Source organism: Rhagoletis pomonella, unplaced genomic scaffold (genome assembly GCF_013731165.1).
Source record: "Rhagoletis pomonella isolate Grant_MI unplaced genomic scaffold, Rhpom_1.0 Rhpom_scaffold_00007, whole genome shotgun sequence".
In the NCBI taxonomy this organism is placed as follows: domain Eukaryota; kingdom Metazoa; phylum Arthropoda; class Insecta; order Diptera; family Tephritidae; genus Rhagoletis; species Rhagoletis pomonella.
The window spans coordinates 51867797-51883591 of record NW_023458561.1 but is presented as its reverse complement, the minus strand read 5'-3'; the positions used below and the strand labels follow the sequence as shown (position 1 = coordinate 51883591).

The following is a 15795-nucleotide window of genomic DNA, read 5'->3' as shown; positions in this document are numbered from 1 at the left end:
GTTATTTCCGCTGCGCTATATTACACGTCACCATACAGCTTGCATGATTTTTAACATTTCTGACATTAACTCACTTTTCAATTGTGTATTGTGTGTGTCAACGACAATATTTCCACAATACTTCTGATATTATTTCACTTTTGGCCTCTACATTAATGTCATTGACATTTTTGTTAGCCAATCAGCTACACTTTTATAAAAAAAATAATAATAATAATGAACATAAAATAAACTGGAGAAAACTAGTCAAAACTGATCAAAATGTTGCGGTGCTATCGTTTTGTCGCAGACTGCTAATATATACATCCGTACTAGCTCCAATCGACTATAAGCACACGTTCGGTTCACTGCAAAAATATAATCATCTACATGGCTCCAGGACTTTACCACCAAGCGCTAAGTCAACATGTTGTATTGGCAACTTGCCGCCAATTAAGTGTACAGTCATATTTGTAAATAAATATGTGCAAATGGTATAAAATGGTTGGCGCGAGCAACGCTGCATATTGCATTTTTTTATTTACATAATTTTAATTTGCTTCGGTTGTGGCGTCATCCGCCTGGATGAATTTTCATATTTAGTTAGTTTATAGTCGAAAATAAAATTGTCCGTTATATACATTGATGTATAGTATATGAATATTTATAGAAAAAATATTAAATTAGTTGCTTTCAGCGGGAGTTATTTCGCGTGTAATTAATATTCGGACGAATAGTTTATTTTCGGGCATTTTTTATGAATGTTCTTTTTAAGCATTTTACTAGTTACTTTGTTGCAGAACAGTCTTAGTACTGTCGGCAGGTTTCTGACTGTCAAAAATGTTTATTTACGCTGCATACAGTAGAGGAACGAAACTCTTATTGAAATTGTACAAAAGTATATTGTCAGCTCAATCGAAAAATTTCATCAAAATTTAAAAATTTTTACTCAGATTTTAAAAAAATGTTTCTGGTACGCAGTTTTATAGCCCATTAAATTTTACTATAACAGTGTACAAATTTGAAATTTTTATGAAATCGCGTTGATTTTTAATAATTTTTTTGTTAATGCTCAAGGCATTGTTCTCCATACAAGGTAGAACGATTTTTTTATATGGAAAAGAAAACACGAAGAGCGGTTGGCAAAAAAAAAATTATTAAAAATCAACACGATTCTTAGCCACTTCAAATTTGTACATTGTTATTGTAAAACTGCATACCAGAAATTTTATTTTAAAAGTCTCAGTAAAAAGTTTAAAGTTTTGATTAAAATTTGTTAAATTTTCCATAATTTTGTATACCGTTTGAAAGATTGATTTATATAATTCTGCTTACAGCATGAACCATATTTTTGTACAAAAATAACAAAAAAGTATAGCTTGCAAAATATTGCGAATATTAAAAAACAAAAACATCAAGGGTGTACGCAGATATAATGGAGCGAGTGTATGTATGTATTACTACCTATATTCTTGTCACAATGACAATCTTACTCAATAGCCCAGAGCTCAACAAATCTTCAAGTAGATTAAGCAACAAAATTCATAACTAGGGATAAATCACGTCGGTGTTTATAACAACATTTACGACTTAATTTAATCTTTTGTTTTCAATGTTTGATGAGGCCTTTAATGGCTTTAAGTCCTCATATTTAATGCAAAGAATTCGCAGGTATGTTTTGATTTTGATTTTTTTCTTTTTTTTTTTATAAATAAAACGAGACTGCAAATAATGACTTCACAGCAGAACAGCCAGCCAGCCAGCCAGCCACAAGTCAGTTGCATTGCTGATTTGTAGTTCAATGACCGACAACCAACGAAATGAAAGCCAAATCGAAATGCAGCCCCAAACAAATATAAGGATAACGTGAATTATAGTATGCATCGCCTCTATGAAAATGCATACATACATATGTATGTAAGTATACATATGTAAGTACATATATATTTCGGCTATAAGCACATATGTCTGCTTGTATGCATTAAATACCATACATTTACTAACTAAAAGAATGTAACAACTCAAAAAACGTTTTTTTTTTTTTATTTCATTGATTTTTTAATATTTATGGATATTATACATTTACAGCGGCGGAAAAACAAATAGGGATATTTTAACAAATTTTAGATAACATGTCTTTTTTATTTATTGTTTATTATTTTTTTTTTGAAAGTATAGTTTACTGTCTAACAGAACCCGTATAAGTCCGAATTTCAAAATTTTTACAAAAATTTGGTTTTTTATTAGAAAGAAATAATACACCTTAAATAAACAAAAGGAACAAGTGACTAAAAAATTATACACTTTTAAGACAAGCTTTTATGAGTGTTTAATAAAAAGAAATCTACCCTCCCACTACCTAACGGCTAAGTTTTTTTCGAAGTTATTTTTTTCCATTTAAGTAATAATTTATTTATTACTAACAAACATTCCGTATATGAACCATATCGGACCAGAAATATGGTTTTTCCAAATATGCGCCACCTAGCGTTGACATCGTGCTCTGAGCTAAGTTTGAAGTTTCAAGATTCTAGCTCATCGGGAAGTTGGTTAAAAATTTAATGTATGATTTCATTACAAACTGATGAATTTAATAAAAGCTTGTAAAATAGCCAAGACTTGGTAAAATGTCGCATTTCAATTTATTTTCCAGGACTTTCTTCTTTAGACTTTATTAAAACTGACACATTATAAGCTGCAGTTATTCTAATAATTAGGTTCAAATATGTTGAAAAAAGAATACGTATTACAGGAAATACCTGATTCAAAGTTTTCTGAAATCAAATGGACTGATGTCACACTAAAAAGAACTAGTTTCCGACTATACTAAGTATTTACTCCAAGGTAGAATGAGTAAGTTTTAACGAGAAAGCAGCCTGCGTTAAAGCTCACAATATACAAAAACAAAAACTATTAGTACATACATCGTAAAGAGGATAAGTAAGCATAAGCAAAGCAAAGAAACCCGATAGTAAAATTTGTTAAAAGGACACTCAGGTCAGGATGCAGGTCAGATTATGCTAGCCTTACAGTTGTATATTTACATTTTGCTTTTATGTTTGTTTTTCAGAGACGCAAATGAAAATAAATGAGAAAACCTATAAGCAAGGCGTGAAATTTACCGTAAACAAAGTTATTAACGGTGCAGTTTTTATTATGTTTTTATGTTTTTTTTTTTGGTTGATTACATGTTAAGAGCGACGAGATAGTATGAGTATAGCATACTCGTAAGCGTACACACACTTATATTTATAGCATTTTCAGTTTAAGTGAAACTTTCTACAAATTAAATGAAACCATTTTCAAACAAAGCGAAACCATTTTCTAATTAATTGAAACCTTTTTCAGGTCAAGCGAAACTATTAAATTAAATTACAAATTAAATAAAACTTCCTTTTAAGAATGTTACATTCAATTTGAAAAAAGTTTCATTTAATTTGAATAAAGTTTCATTGAATCTGAAAAAGGTTTCATTTAATTTCAAAATGGTTTCGCTTAACCTGAGAAAGGTTTCATTTAATTTGTAAAAGGTTTCACTTAATTTTAAAATGGTTTCATTTAAACTGAAAATGCTATGTTTGTATTCCATAACATAGGGGGAACACTTGCACATACAAAAATCGATACAAATTTTTAATTTATACTTTTTGCACATTTTTAATTTAATCAAGAAATAATTGCCTCTTTTAGCCCAAAACGTGTTAAAAATATAATGCATGCAGTGTTTTTGTTTTTGTTTTCCTTTCTCAATTTATGAGAAGTCAAAGGCAATGCAAATCAAGTGATATAAACACCTGCAAATGGCTATTTTCAAATCACACATTCAGACTAAATTAAGATGTAATATAAGCTCTAATTTTTTTTTTTAAAGACTGCCAGTAGTCACGGTTGACGTTTTGGCCAAAACGTACCATTTTTGGTAAATTTTTTCTGGTTTGGTACAGTGGTACATGACCTTCAGATTTGGTGCATTTTTTAAATCTGGTAAAATAAGATAACTTGCATCATATATGTACATTAGAGTGGTTCAAAAACTAAAAAAAAATCCGAGATAGGCTTTGGGGCACCTTCCAAAATTTGACCTTTTGCCGAAACAGGTGCTGGTACAAAACTTTACTTTTCTAAATATAAATTTAGAGGATGCTCCTCGTGCTCATATTTTACTATAGAATTATTTGTACATATATTAATCAAACAATTGTTTAAGCAACCTAAGAACATTTAAAATTTAAATTACTTAAAAAAATATCTCAAGCTTCAGTTGTTATGGCAACAGTAGCTTTTTATAAAAATCATCAATATTTCAGCCACTTTCACAGCGATCCAGTGGCGCATTTCAAGGCCATTGAGCACCCTGTATTGGTTACAGTAGAAAATTAAAAGTTTGCCTAGAGTAAAAATCTACGGGGTGCCCCGTTTTCTATTATGCTATTTCCCCATTAATTTTTCGTTTACAAAATTTTGTGTTTTGTACATACAATGTACTCCTTTTTCTATTGAAAATTGGAAGGGTCTAACGTCATTTTTTACATATAGTTTGTTCGCTATTTTTGCTTAGATTTAATCGTAGAATTTGAATTTGCTATAGACTTTCTTCGAACATTTTGCTCCGAACATACCTACAACATGAATATCAATCAGGTAAATCTACTGGTTTTACAATACTAAACTCGCCACTAAAGTCGCTTTAACTAAAAGAAGACTTAACCTCACCGGGAATTTTGGAGGTTATGTTACTCAAATATCTCACTACTGAGATAGTGCCGACCTCGATGGTAGCCAGAATTAGGTTCTCATTCCTTTTACCTTTGCATTCTGAGTTTCGAATGAGTAAAACTTAAATGTTATTTGTTAAATTTTTTTAACTTAATTTTCAATCTTACTGCAATTTTACTATTTATTACCATCATTTCAACTGTATTTTCCAACTTAATTATCTCTCAACCCAATCCGTGCCACGCAATTAATCTTCGCATTTCTCAAACAATCACAGATATTATCTGTTCAAATATGGAAACGCCATCATGTTGACTTATGAGAGGTTCGCTTTAGCGAGCATGTGTTCCCCTTATCATAAGTATAACACATTCAATCGTACAGACTTATATCGGTATGTACGTAAAATTGTATAACTACTAAGTTTGAGCAAAGCTAATACGATCATATGAGGATGCATTCAAATAAATAACCATAACATAACATAATAATTACGTAGTTGAGAGCGCTTCAGTGTACCTAGTTATGCAGACAAAATGGGTACTTCGTTTCGCGCTTGGAAAAGCGAACTCTTCTGTCATTTGACATTTTGCCAATATGCATTTTACCTGAACTGGTATTTGTTTATGTAGTGAAAGGTTTGTCATTTTACGACAAGAAACATTTCGTGCCCTAAAAAAAATTATAAGATTCCCAAAATGGTGAATCTTGGACTAATTTTTGTGTACTTCTTTTTGGAAACCTTGATTTTTCGAATACCGAGTAAACCGCATCTGTATACGGTTTTTGTGGATAAAGTGCATTGCGAATGAAAAAAATAAATAAATAAAATTTAACATGTTAGGCATACGCCATATAGGAGTATGTACGTGTACACTGAGAGAAAATTTAACCAAAAATTGGTTAATATTACCAAAATCAAACTTGAAAAGTAATCAACGTGACTTTTGGTTAATATTAACAATGCCATGATTGATATTTTCAACAATGATTTGATAATATTAACCACAATTTTGTTTAACCAAACTTTTGGTTGGCGATTTTTTCGTTTGAGTAAGTTTAAGTTCTGCACTTCACAGATGCTTTTTCATAATTCGGTGATACAAAACAAAGATTTTTATTATCATTCTAACATGTTGACTCTGACGGGATTAGCAAATAACAGCAAGCATCTCTACACACTCAGCTACAGCCGCTTTATAAATGTGTCTTCAAATGTTCAAGCTGAATCAATTTTCTTCGTCGTTTGATTTGGTTCTGCACTTCACAGAGGCTTTTTCGTAATTAAGAAAAACCGAATACCGAAAAAAATAAAAATTGTGTATCGCGTTGACGGCACTCGTACTGCTGGAAACAATTAACAGCAAGCACCTCTGCACGTTCAGCCTCTGCCATACTTACGAATTTGTTCTCAAATGTTAAACTTGAATCACATTTCTTACAATTATTGACCATGAAAAAATCAAACCATAACTTGGTTGAATTAACCATTTTGGCTTTTGGCTCAGTGTATGGCCAAGTACAATACGGCGTATGAGTATCATTATTTCCTGCTCCTATAAAAATTTATTGCACATTTTCATTTGACCATTCAAAATTTGTTTATTTATCAATAGCTTCTCATCGTTAGTAGCTTCCTTGGCAAAAGGACAGGTTTTAATACAAATGAGAAAAAATTATAAAAGGTTTGCTATTTTTTTAATTTCTTCCTTGTATTTTTAAAGTTTGATTTTTTCATGAAAGGGAAAATATCTTGCGAAAATTACCTGATCTGAAAAAACGGCATACAGGTTCATAATCTGCGACCCAGTATAAAGTTTTCGTGTTTCGGCGGATTTCTTTTTTTTTTTTTGTCAAACCAAAGCGCGAGATTTATCATGGAGTGGTATTAAATAGGGAATTTCGCGAAACAAAAATATTCAACACAGTGCCTGAGGAGGCTAACCACAATGTGTGTATCAAATTTGGTCGAGATCGGTCAAGTAGTTTTTGAGATACGCATATATGAAATAAGTGGGCGGTGTCACGCCTATTTTTCTAAAATTTTATGAAAAACTAATTTTGTACTAATGAGCTGTGGTATATGTATATCAAATTTTAGTAAATATTGATGAATTCCTTAGTCACCTTGCTAAAAAAAAAATCTGGAAGTCCGGAACATACACACATATAAGTTCAAGGCAGTATTTTCGCTTACATTAAGGTATCAATTTATTGTAAAATAAATATTCTTTTGGGTATGTACTACATGTGTATTTGGCAACTTCCATAGAAATTTTTGAAATTAGCGATGGTTAGAGTAATTGGATCTAAACCAAATTAGTATGGCACAACCTCTGAGTTACCTCCTTTCCTTAAAAACAAAAAAAAAGAATTATTGAAATCGGTCAACGTGGTCCAAAGTTATGCGGTATATAACAAAAAATAAATAAAAAATATTCCGACGAATTGATAACCTTCTACCTTTTATAACTCACTTTGATGTTTAGAAAAAAATTTTCTTACTTATTGGTTATTATATTTTCATGGCCTTGTCTTTACAGCTAATATTATTCCAATTCTCACTCCACTAAAAGCGTAAATTTCATGTAAAATAAACATTAGCAAACGGAATGACCTTCAAAATATCTGATTATAAACATAAAATCGAACCTAATGGAACTGGAAATATGTTTGCAAATGCATATGTATGCATATTTTATGTGAAATTTATGATTAAACGTTTAATTTTGTTTATTTTCATGATTTATTTAGTTCCAAGCTCGAGTGTATAATTTCACATTAAAAATGATAATACGTAAATTTCAAGTATACACGCACGCACAAGATACATATATATAAATATGTACGTACATACATATATGTATGCATATATGTAAATTTGGCATTGGAACATTTTTTGTTTTCCTTCTGAATGAAAATATTCTCGATTCTGATAAAATATTTTCTAAGCAACACGCTGCTGAATACTTACTTACATACGAATATTTATATAATGCGATAGAGCGTAGGAATTGAAATTTAAATTGAAGCTATGAACACCCAAAACTTGCTATTATTTAATAAGCAAATTCACTTTAAGAAATCACCAATGCCATATCAAATGGTCGAAATAGTGAATTCATTGAAGGCCAAGTAAGCAAGTTCTGAAAACACTTTGATCCTAGTAGAAACGAAACTATTATCTAGACTTCTCCACGGTCAGCCATTGTTAGACATTACGATAAAGCATACCAAGTAGTTTGGGGAACCTATGGTCATTATTTTAATATAATATTATAATATTCTCTGAAACGCCGACTACTTTTCCTGCAGGATAACATTGTACAGTGATATTTGGGTTGAACTGTGGTACCCCGAGATGTGTAAATCCACCGCTTGTACCTTTTACCCGAAGGAGGGCATTCTGGCAAGTAAGGGAGTGGTTGTGCCTTTTCACTTTTCTTCAGAGTCGAAGCTCGATTATCAATGATAGCGTAGCTCTTGCTTCATTTTCTCAGAAGGACCATGTTGAAATTTCTGGAAAGGTTGGTTGTGTTACGCATTCTTTAGTGAGCTGATGGAGTCGGCACTGGGCAGTATTTCCAAATGGGCAAAAAAAATGAAGCAAGGAGTTAACCCTTGTTAAAACAAACTTGTCTTGTTCATAAGAAAAACAAAAATTAGCCCTGAAACAGTATCCTTATAGTAACATCACTAATTTGCAGGATCATTTTCCCGAAATTTTTATCCCGTAAAATTTGTTAAAAAAAATCGTTAAATTTTAGTATAACAACGTGCAATCTTAAGTCGGCATTAATTTTTGGCAATTTTTTTGTTTACGGTGTTACGCAATTTTCTCATACAATGTAAATATGGTCGACCATTTTTTTGAAAAATATGAAAATGAGTAGCACTTTCCACTCGCACTTTATTATACTCAATTTTAGTGAGTTACGAAACTGCAAACTAAATTTTTTTCTAAAGATTGTAATTAAAAAGTTTGAAGAATAAATTTTAATTTTTTTCTTGCACAAAGTTGGAAATTTGGTATTGTATGGTTTTTGTTAGGAAAAGAGCTTTACTTTCATCAAATAAATAATAAACATTAAATAAGCTAAGGAAAAGTAGCCAAAACTTACTAAAATGTCGAGTCTTAATTTTTATTTTGGTCACTGTATATATTTCTCGATTCGAATCACAGGCATTCAGATTAGAAAATAATAACTGTTTATGGAGGAAATTACGATCATATATATACCAAAATCACTTAAAACTCATTCATAGGCATGTCATTTTAATGAGCTGTTAAAGCGCCGAAACTAGAGTCCGACCAATTAATCGGCCGATGCCGAGGCTAGTATCGTGCAAAAGAATCGGCATCGGCCATGTTTGGCCGATTCTTGAATGAGGTAATGTTATTTAGTTATTTGATGATGATGATACGGGACAAATACAGGACATTAAAAGAAATACAGAACATTTGGCGTCCCATATTAAATAAATAAATTACCAGGGCAATGGGTCAAAAAAGAGGACTTTCCCGTATAATACAGGACGGATGGTCACCGTATACATACTACAAGGTTGATTTTTCTTCAGGACATTTGTTCAAATAAAATTGAAGTAAAACAGTATTCTATATTTGCGTTCCAGTCTTAACATATCGGAAAATTGCAGTTTAATATTTCAAAATTTGTCTTTTCTATCGAATATTACATTATTTAATACTCTGCAGAACTGCATAGTGAAAAGGTAAAATTATAAGCGCTGCAATTTAAATACACCAAGCTTTTAATCTGCATTCAGGAACTGTGCGTATTTCCTACCTTTGCTTATGAAAAATAATCCCAAACATTTTTGGGCAACATCATAAGTACAACTAGCCTATTGTCATAGGTGAATGAAAAAAAAAAATGTCAAACAAAGCTTTTAACAAGTAAAATAGTGAAAAAATAAATGGCCGGTAAGGCAGCCAAAAAATGAAAATAAATTTTTTTCCAAACTGTACTTACAGCGCTTGAAATCCACAGCCAAGCTCCTTGAGGGCATACTCACGCTTACGCAAAATAAAATTAAATGAACCTAGCCAAACTATAGAGTAGCCATTTGTTTAGAGATTAGAGCCAGTAAAAAGTAGCTACCGTAAAAAAGTTACCCTCGCCGCAGCATTGTTGTTGACTATTAGCTGAGGTCGTCGCATTAACTGCGTTGTTGGTCTAACACTGAAACATTTGTTGATTGCCCTGCGGCGACAGAGGCAGAGTGTCGCTTCCATGTATGTGTGCGTTAAGCCCACCTGACCGTTATAATATAAGCCAAAGTTCCATTTTGGTGCCACTAAATGGCACCCCTGATAATTCGTTTCGAGTACGCAGTTATTATTTTTAGCTCTTGCTTTAACATTAGCGTCTACATTTATTTAACTTTCAGTTTTATCGTGGCGAATGTATGTATGTATGTAGCTACGTACATTAGACCATATCACCTTAAAAGCAAACAAAAAAAGTTCGCCGTACACCTCTCATGTCCTTAGAAACCGCCCTTCACTCATAAATATTTTGTGGTAGGAGCCTTCCTTGATAACGAGGTGACTTTTAATAATGTCCTGTCGGTGATAATCGTGAATAGGGGCATCCCGCAGGGAGGTATCCTCTCACCCTTACTCTGGGCCGTACTGCTGAACGATCTACTAGAGGAGCTGTCGGGTAATTGTCTAAGAAAACGATGTTGGACACGCTTTATGAACTGACCAACCAGCATCTTAATATGGCCAAAAGTGGCCTCGCCGTCAACTCCGGTAAGGCAGAACTGGTCTTATTCACTAGAAAATATAAATTTCCTGACGCTGTTCCCTCAGTTGAAGGTCAAAGCTTACAACTGTCTGACAAGGTCAAGTACTTGGGCTTGATCCTTGACAAGAAGTTGTCGTGGAGGCCAAACTTCGAAAAAGGACATGGAAGGGATTAGTGGCCATTGGAAAGAGATGGAATATTTCACCCAAAGTTGTCTATTGGCTCTACGAGACCGTAGCCAAGTTTATTAGGTTTTATGGCGCCCTAGTTTGGTGTAACTCACTTGAAAAGGCTATACTAGTTAAGCAGCTGGAGGACGTAAAACGAGCTGCGTTAGTGGGGTACTGAGGATAACTCGCACTTTGGCACTTACCGTAATGCTGAACGCAGTGTATGTCTGAAGTTCTAGGGGCCTTCGATTTCATCCCTGATCGCACGGATATCCCTGTTGCTATTCACAGATTACTGGGTCACCGAAATGGCTCCTAGCAGCTTCTTCTCAGCCTACCTTCGCCCAAGGGTGGTTTGAGCCTGGCGTCCAGAGGTTTGCATCAGAATTAAGTTCAGGCTTACGGACTGCTGCAGTGTATTTCAGGCGAAAGTGGCTGCCATATAGGAGGCGGTGGAGTCACTGCTCAGGTATGCGATGACAGTCAGGGAGGTGAGCATTTATTCTGGGTTTCAGTACTAAACCGAGATCTTGAGGTCAGTGAACTTTGGAAAAAAATCACTGCTCGAGACAAAAACATCAATGTATCCCACTGTAAATGCCGAGGATATAACTTTCGGTCAAAAAACAAAAATATTTTTCCAAGTCGCCTTGCCAAAATACTTTGAATGTGTACGCCGACCTTTTTTTCTGGTACGGTCTAATGTGCATAGGTGGACATATCTGAATTACAACGAATTATATTTACGCTTCTGGTCTGGGTTTCAGTTATGTAATAATTTTTTTTTTTGTATATGAGTAGACTTTAAAACCGCCCAGGTTTGTATTTTTGGCTGCAATTTTTTGTATGCAAATTAATCTGTTTGCTTTACCAATATTCACTGGTTCTTTGGCAATCACAAGTGCTTGCTTGTACGAATGTTGGTTAATGCCGCGCATAGGCGCCATAATTTATTTCGCTTTACTGTAATGCCACTACAACCATTGAAATCTCTTAATTATGATTTAAGTGACCTTAGCTTGCAACAAAGACCTTAAATTTACTTGAAATAAATCAAAATATTTTTGAAATTTCCAGCGACGCTCTGGCCGAAGGAGCTTGTTTGTGGTACGCTGACAGAAAACAAAATTAATTACTTTTTATGTTGGGCAAGCAAATTTTTAGTATGTTTAATTGTAAGCGTTTTTTCATGCTAGAGTTTGTCTTTTGTTATATGGCAATTGAGTAGGGTATATGCAAAAACTTCATAAGTTTCATAAAGCAAATTTTAATGTACATGCAGCAGTGCATAGTGTACATTTAGGCGCTTGGTGCTAGTAGTCGCGCCTGAAAAATTCATGAAAAATATCAAAATACTTCAAAGCTGTACAGTAAAACGCTTGGATGGTGAAAGCTTCATAAAAAAATATCAGCTCAAAGGCGAGGGGTACATTAGGAAAAGTCTATCATGATATAAAAAACTGAGTGTGATCCCCACACAAGGAAAAAGTAAAACCTTATAGAGAAAAATCCAGAGAGGAAGAAGTCTGCAGAATACATTCTTAAAAAGTTTATCTTTATTTTTTCTTTCAGGAGCTTTATTATTATTCAGCTTTTTTATAATAAACTGCTAAGCTTGCTTATGATAATTTGAAAAATTATCTTAGGCTTAATGCAAATCTCAATCTCAGTCTCAATTCTTTAGATTATCTTTATTTTTATATTTATGAAAATTTTTAGTATATTTTTAAGACTTATGATGATATAGAACCAATGATGAAAAGAACGTTGAGCACATATCTTCAGCCGTTTGATGTCAGGCATCTCAACTTCCACTAGGCTTGCTTGTCAAGAGAACCAACCTAATATTGATGCACAAAATCAAGGAATACGAACCAGAGAACCGAGTCTAATGGAATTGAAACTAGATTCCTAAAGTCTCGAAAAATGATTTGAGACGAACCGAAACTCGATTCCAAAAGAACGGAGAACCAGACCCAAAAACGGGTTGCGGGTGAACCCAAACTAGTTTCCAAAATAAGTGCAAAGAGCTAAAAAAAAACACACTTCAAAAGATTCGGCACCAAAGATGACATGGCACTATGGACAACATAAATAAAAAAATGTATTTGCTAAATTAGAATACTTACGTATCAGAATATCGTTGAATTATTTTAATATCTACTTATTGCAAAATTTTATACAGACAAGACTAAAAAGTGGAAAATAAATAAAATAAAAAATTTTTTAATACATATACCAGGCTTTTAAAAAGATTTTTTATTTTATTTTATTTTATTTTATTTTATTTTTTCTTTGAATTTAATTTATTTTTTAAATTATTATTAATTTATTCAATTTTCTTCCTCATTTCTGACGCTTTCAAAACCACGTCAGCGTTAAAAAAGCAGCGCCAACATTACTTTGTTTTAATTGAAACCTTAACGTGGAAAATGCATACTAAATTAAATTTCATGTATTTTATTTTTATAACATTTTTGTCACACAAATATCAACTAAGGAATGGGGATATACAGTTCATCTAAAGTAGTGTTTGCATTGGTCAACTTTAAACCTCGTAAATATACTTGATTTTGTATGGAAAATCGAGGTTTACGCGGATGCGAAGCATTTACGCGTTTCCGTGAATACCCATAATATACTTATTTATTTTCTTAAGTTAGCTTTATAATGAAAATATTAAAAAAATCAAGTTTCTTAAAAATATTTTAATACTATTGTTTAGCTTATTTTTATAGTGCCTATTATTGTTATCTTTTTTTAGAATCGAAACCAACCTAAATTCCCGGTTCTGCTTAGAACTGTACTCGACAGAAACGTTTCTGTATTTTTTTAATATATATACTTTAGGACGGGTCAACTTTTTATTTATTTATTTTTTTTTTTTACTATGCGCCTATAGCATAGAGGGATTCTTCGTGTAATTCTAAGCAAATTTGCCGAAGAAATCATGGGTCTAAAATCAATTTGGAGTTTGACGAATCTGTAAATTTTCAATGTTGCGGCCCCTGGCGGAAGTTTTAAGACAAATATGAGTGCTGAAATGCATTCCTTATACCAAAAAATCTCTTACAGCATGTTTGTATACAAAATTTAAGTCATTCTTTACGACACTAAGCCAAAACTCTAAACTGATTGTTGATCCAAATTTGTTTAGACTTACACGCAGAATCCTTCAGTGCTATACGCACATAGTGGAAAAAGACTCCCATACAAATTGAGCCGCTCTAATATATATTCATACATCTCAAATGTGGACAACGAAGTCAGAAGTGCTGATGAACGCAATGGAAGGACCAACTTCAGAAGGACATGGCAGAACTAAGCATGAATAACTGGCCTTACTTTCCAAAAGGCAGAAACAAATGACAAAGTATTTTATGAATCGATCGAAAGTAAAAACGAGTTTTTTGTCAAATTATAAGCAAAAATTTAATAAACTCCAATTATATCTCACCTTGTTTAGCAATTATTTATAAACATCTCAGTGGTTAAAAGTAATACAGTAAAATAAGGTTTGATGAGAAGTTAATTATCTAAATAAAATTCTAGGCTTCTAGTAATAACAGTTATTTTATATTAACTTTTAGAACAAATTAACTCTCTCTTTGTTTTTAGTTAAGGGGTGACTATTTTGCTCACCACCACTATTTAATAAATACACAACACACCCAATACTAAGTATTTTTATTTAAGAATAATACTTTTCTTCAAAACTAATTTACTCCAAGTCTATATATACGTAAAGCATAGAAAACAAACTAAATAATTAACATTTGAGTCCACAGGCTGCTCACTTCCTCTGTTAATTCACGAATATGAAATTTATTTTAACAACTGTTTGTTTAGTTTACCTAAGAACAAGCGTTAAAAAAAAATTAAATGCCATAAACGTCAACAACGAAATTATAGCCACGCCACCATTGGCTAGTGAAATGTAACTCCACATGATCAAAGCCAGGACCACCATTAGTCAGGGTCGCATAGCCACCATTGCCATTTGTATATTGATCCTTAACCATCATATAAGTAATTTTAGCCGGCCTTGGTACACCCTAAAATAAAGCCGAAGGTGAAATAAAAACAAAAAAAAAATTAGTTTCACAACACTCTGCAACAAAACACGTCTTTTTAATTAGCACACCTTCTGTTCGTAGATAAAGTCACCCCTTTTCTTTTGCATTATAGCCGATTTAGCAAAGGCGACTTTGCGTATCAAATGTTGATCGCCTGGTATACGCGTACCCAATATGAGGTCATGACTTAATGTAGAATTAGCAGCTACAACGGCGAATAATGCAATAAACGCTATAAAAGCAAAAAACAATTTCATTTTCTTGCTCTAAGAGTTTTTGTTTTTGTTTTTGATGTTCTGCGATTTTTACTTAAATATCCTCGTACTGCACGTTGATTCTGCGGCTTTAAATTGCAAACTGATGGCAAAAATTAAATTTTGCACTATTTTGGCTGGAGAATCGGATGTGAAAACTACTGTTGGTTGTTGTTGATAAATATATGTATGTATGTGTATGTAAACACGACTAAATTCTAGGTAATTCTTATCGCGAAGGCGAAACAGTTGTTTAAATAAATGTTATATTTGTGCGTCAGCAGAGGAACTGAGTGACAAAAGTTTAAGGTAGTCTGTATGTAGATTAAAAAGTTAATAGGAATCTTTCGTTTTTATTATATTTTAAGTATCTTTTATAGTTTAAGCAAATACAAATATGGACACGCTACTGATTGTTTCATTGGTGGATTTCGCTTTATCAAGATGAATAAATATTTACGTTTAAACACATCCGAATGCTTACACACATACATAAACAGCGGTTGCCACATAATTATTTTTCTTTATTTATTTTTTATAAAATGTGTATTTTTTCTATACTACAACAAAACCGATGCAACTCAAAGTTTCCAGCCTTGTACAAGATTTACTTAAACTTTTGAATCAGAACTTTTAGAAAAAAGAATCGCACAATGTTTAGCTGAGGGAGAGCGGGAGACCAGGTTTAAAGGCGACCATATATATTAATTGGGGGACTCCATTGGAGGAGTCGTGCTCTCGCTGCCGTAGGCTGCTGTGCAATGAGCTGGGATTTATTTGGGGGACTCCATTGGAGGAGTCATGCTCTAGCTGCCGTAGGCTGCTG

At 32.9% G+C, this 15795-nt stretch overlaps 1 protein-coding gene across 1 annotated transcript; it reads right to left on the bottom strand.

The window, feature by feature from the left end:
* Positions 1 to 14136: 14136 nt before the first annotated feature.
* LOC118744009 (probable salivary secreted peptide) lies at positions 14137 to 15127 on the bottom strand. Its single transcript, XM_036476771.1, has 2 exons — positions 14784 to 15127; positions 14137 to 14694 (listed from the first exon to the last, which is right to left on the bottom strand). The coding sequence occupies exons 1-2, from the start codon at positions 14970 to 14972 to the stop codon at positions 14518 to 14520; spliced, it is 366 nt and encodes a 121-aa protein (XP_036332664.1). The 5' UTR covers positions 14973 to 15127; the 3' UTR covers positions 14137 to 14517.
* Positions 15128 to 15795: the final 668 nt, after the last annotated feature.

Excerpts from the sequence above, each read along its gene's own strand:
- LOC118744009 (XM_036476771.1), bottom strand. The coding sequence starts at position 14,972 with ATGAAATTGTTTTTTGCTTTTATAGCGTTTATTGCATTATTCGCCGTT. Across the intron at positions 14,695-14,783 it reads ACTTTATCTACGAACAGAAG|GGTGTACCAAGGCCGGCTAA; the intron begins GTGTGCTAATTA and ends GCTTTATTTTAG.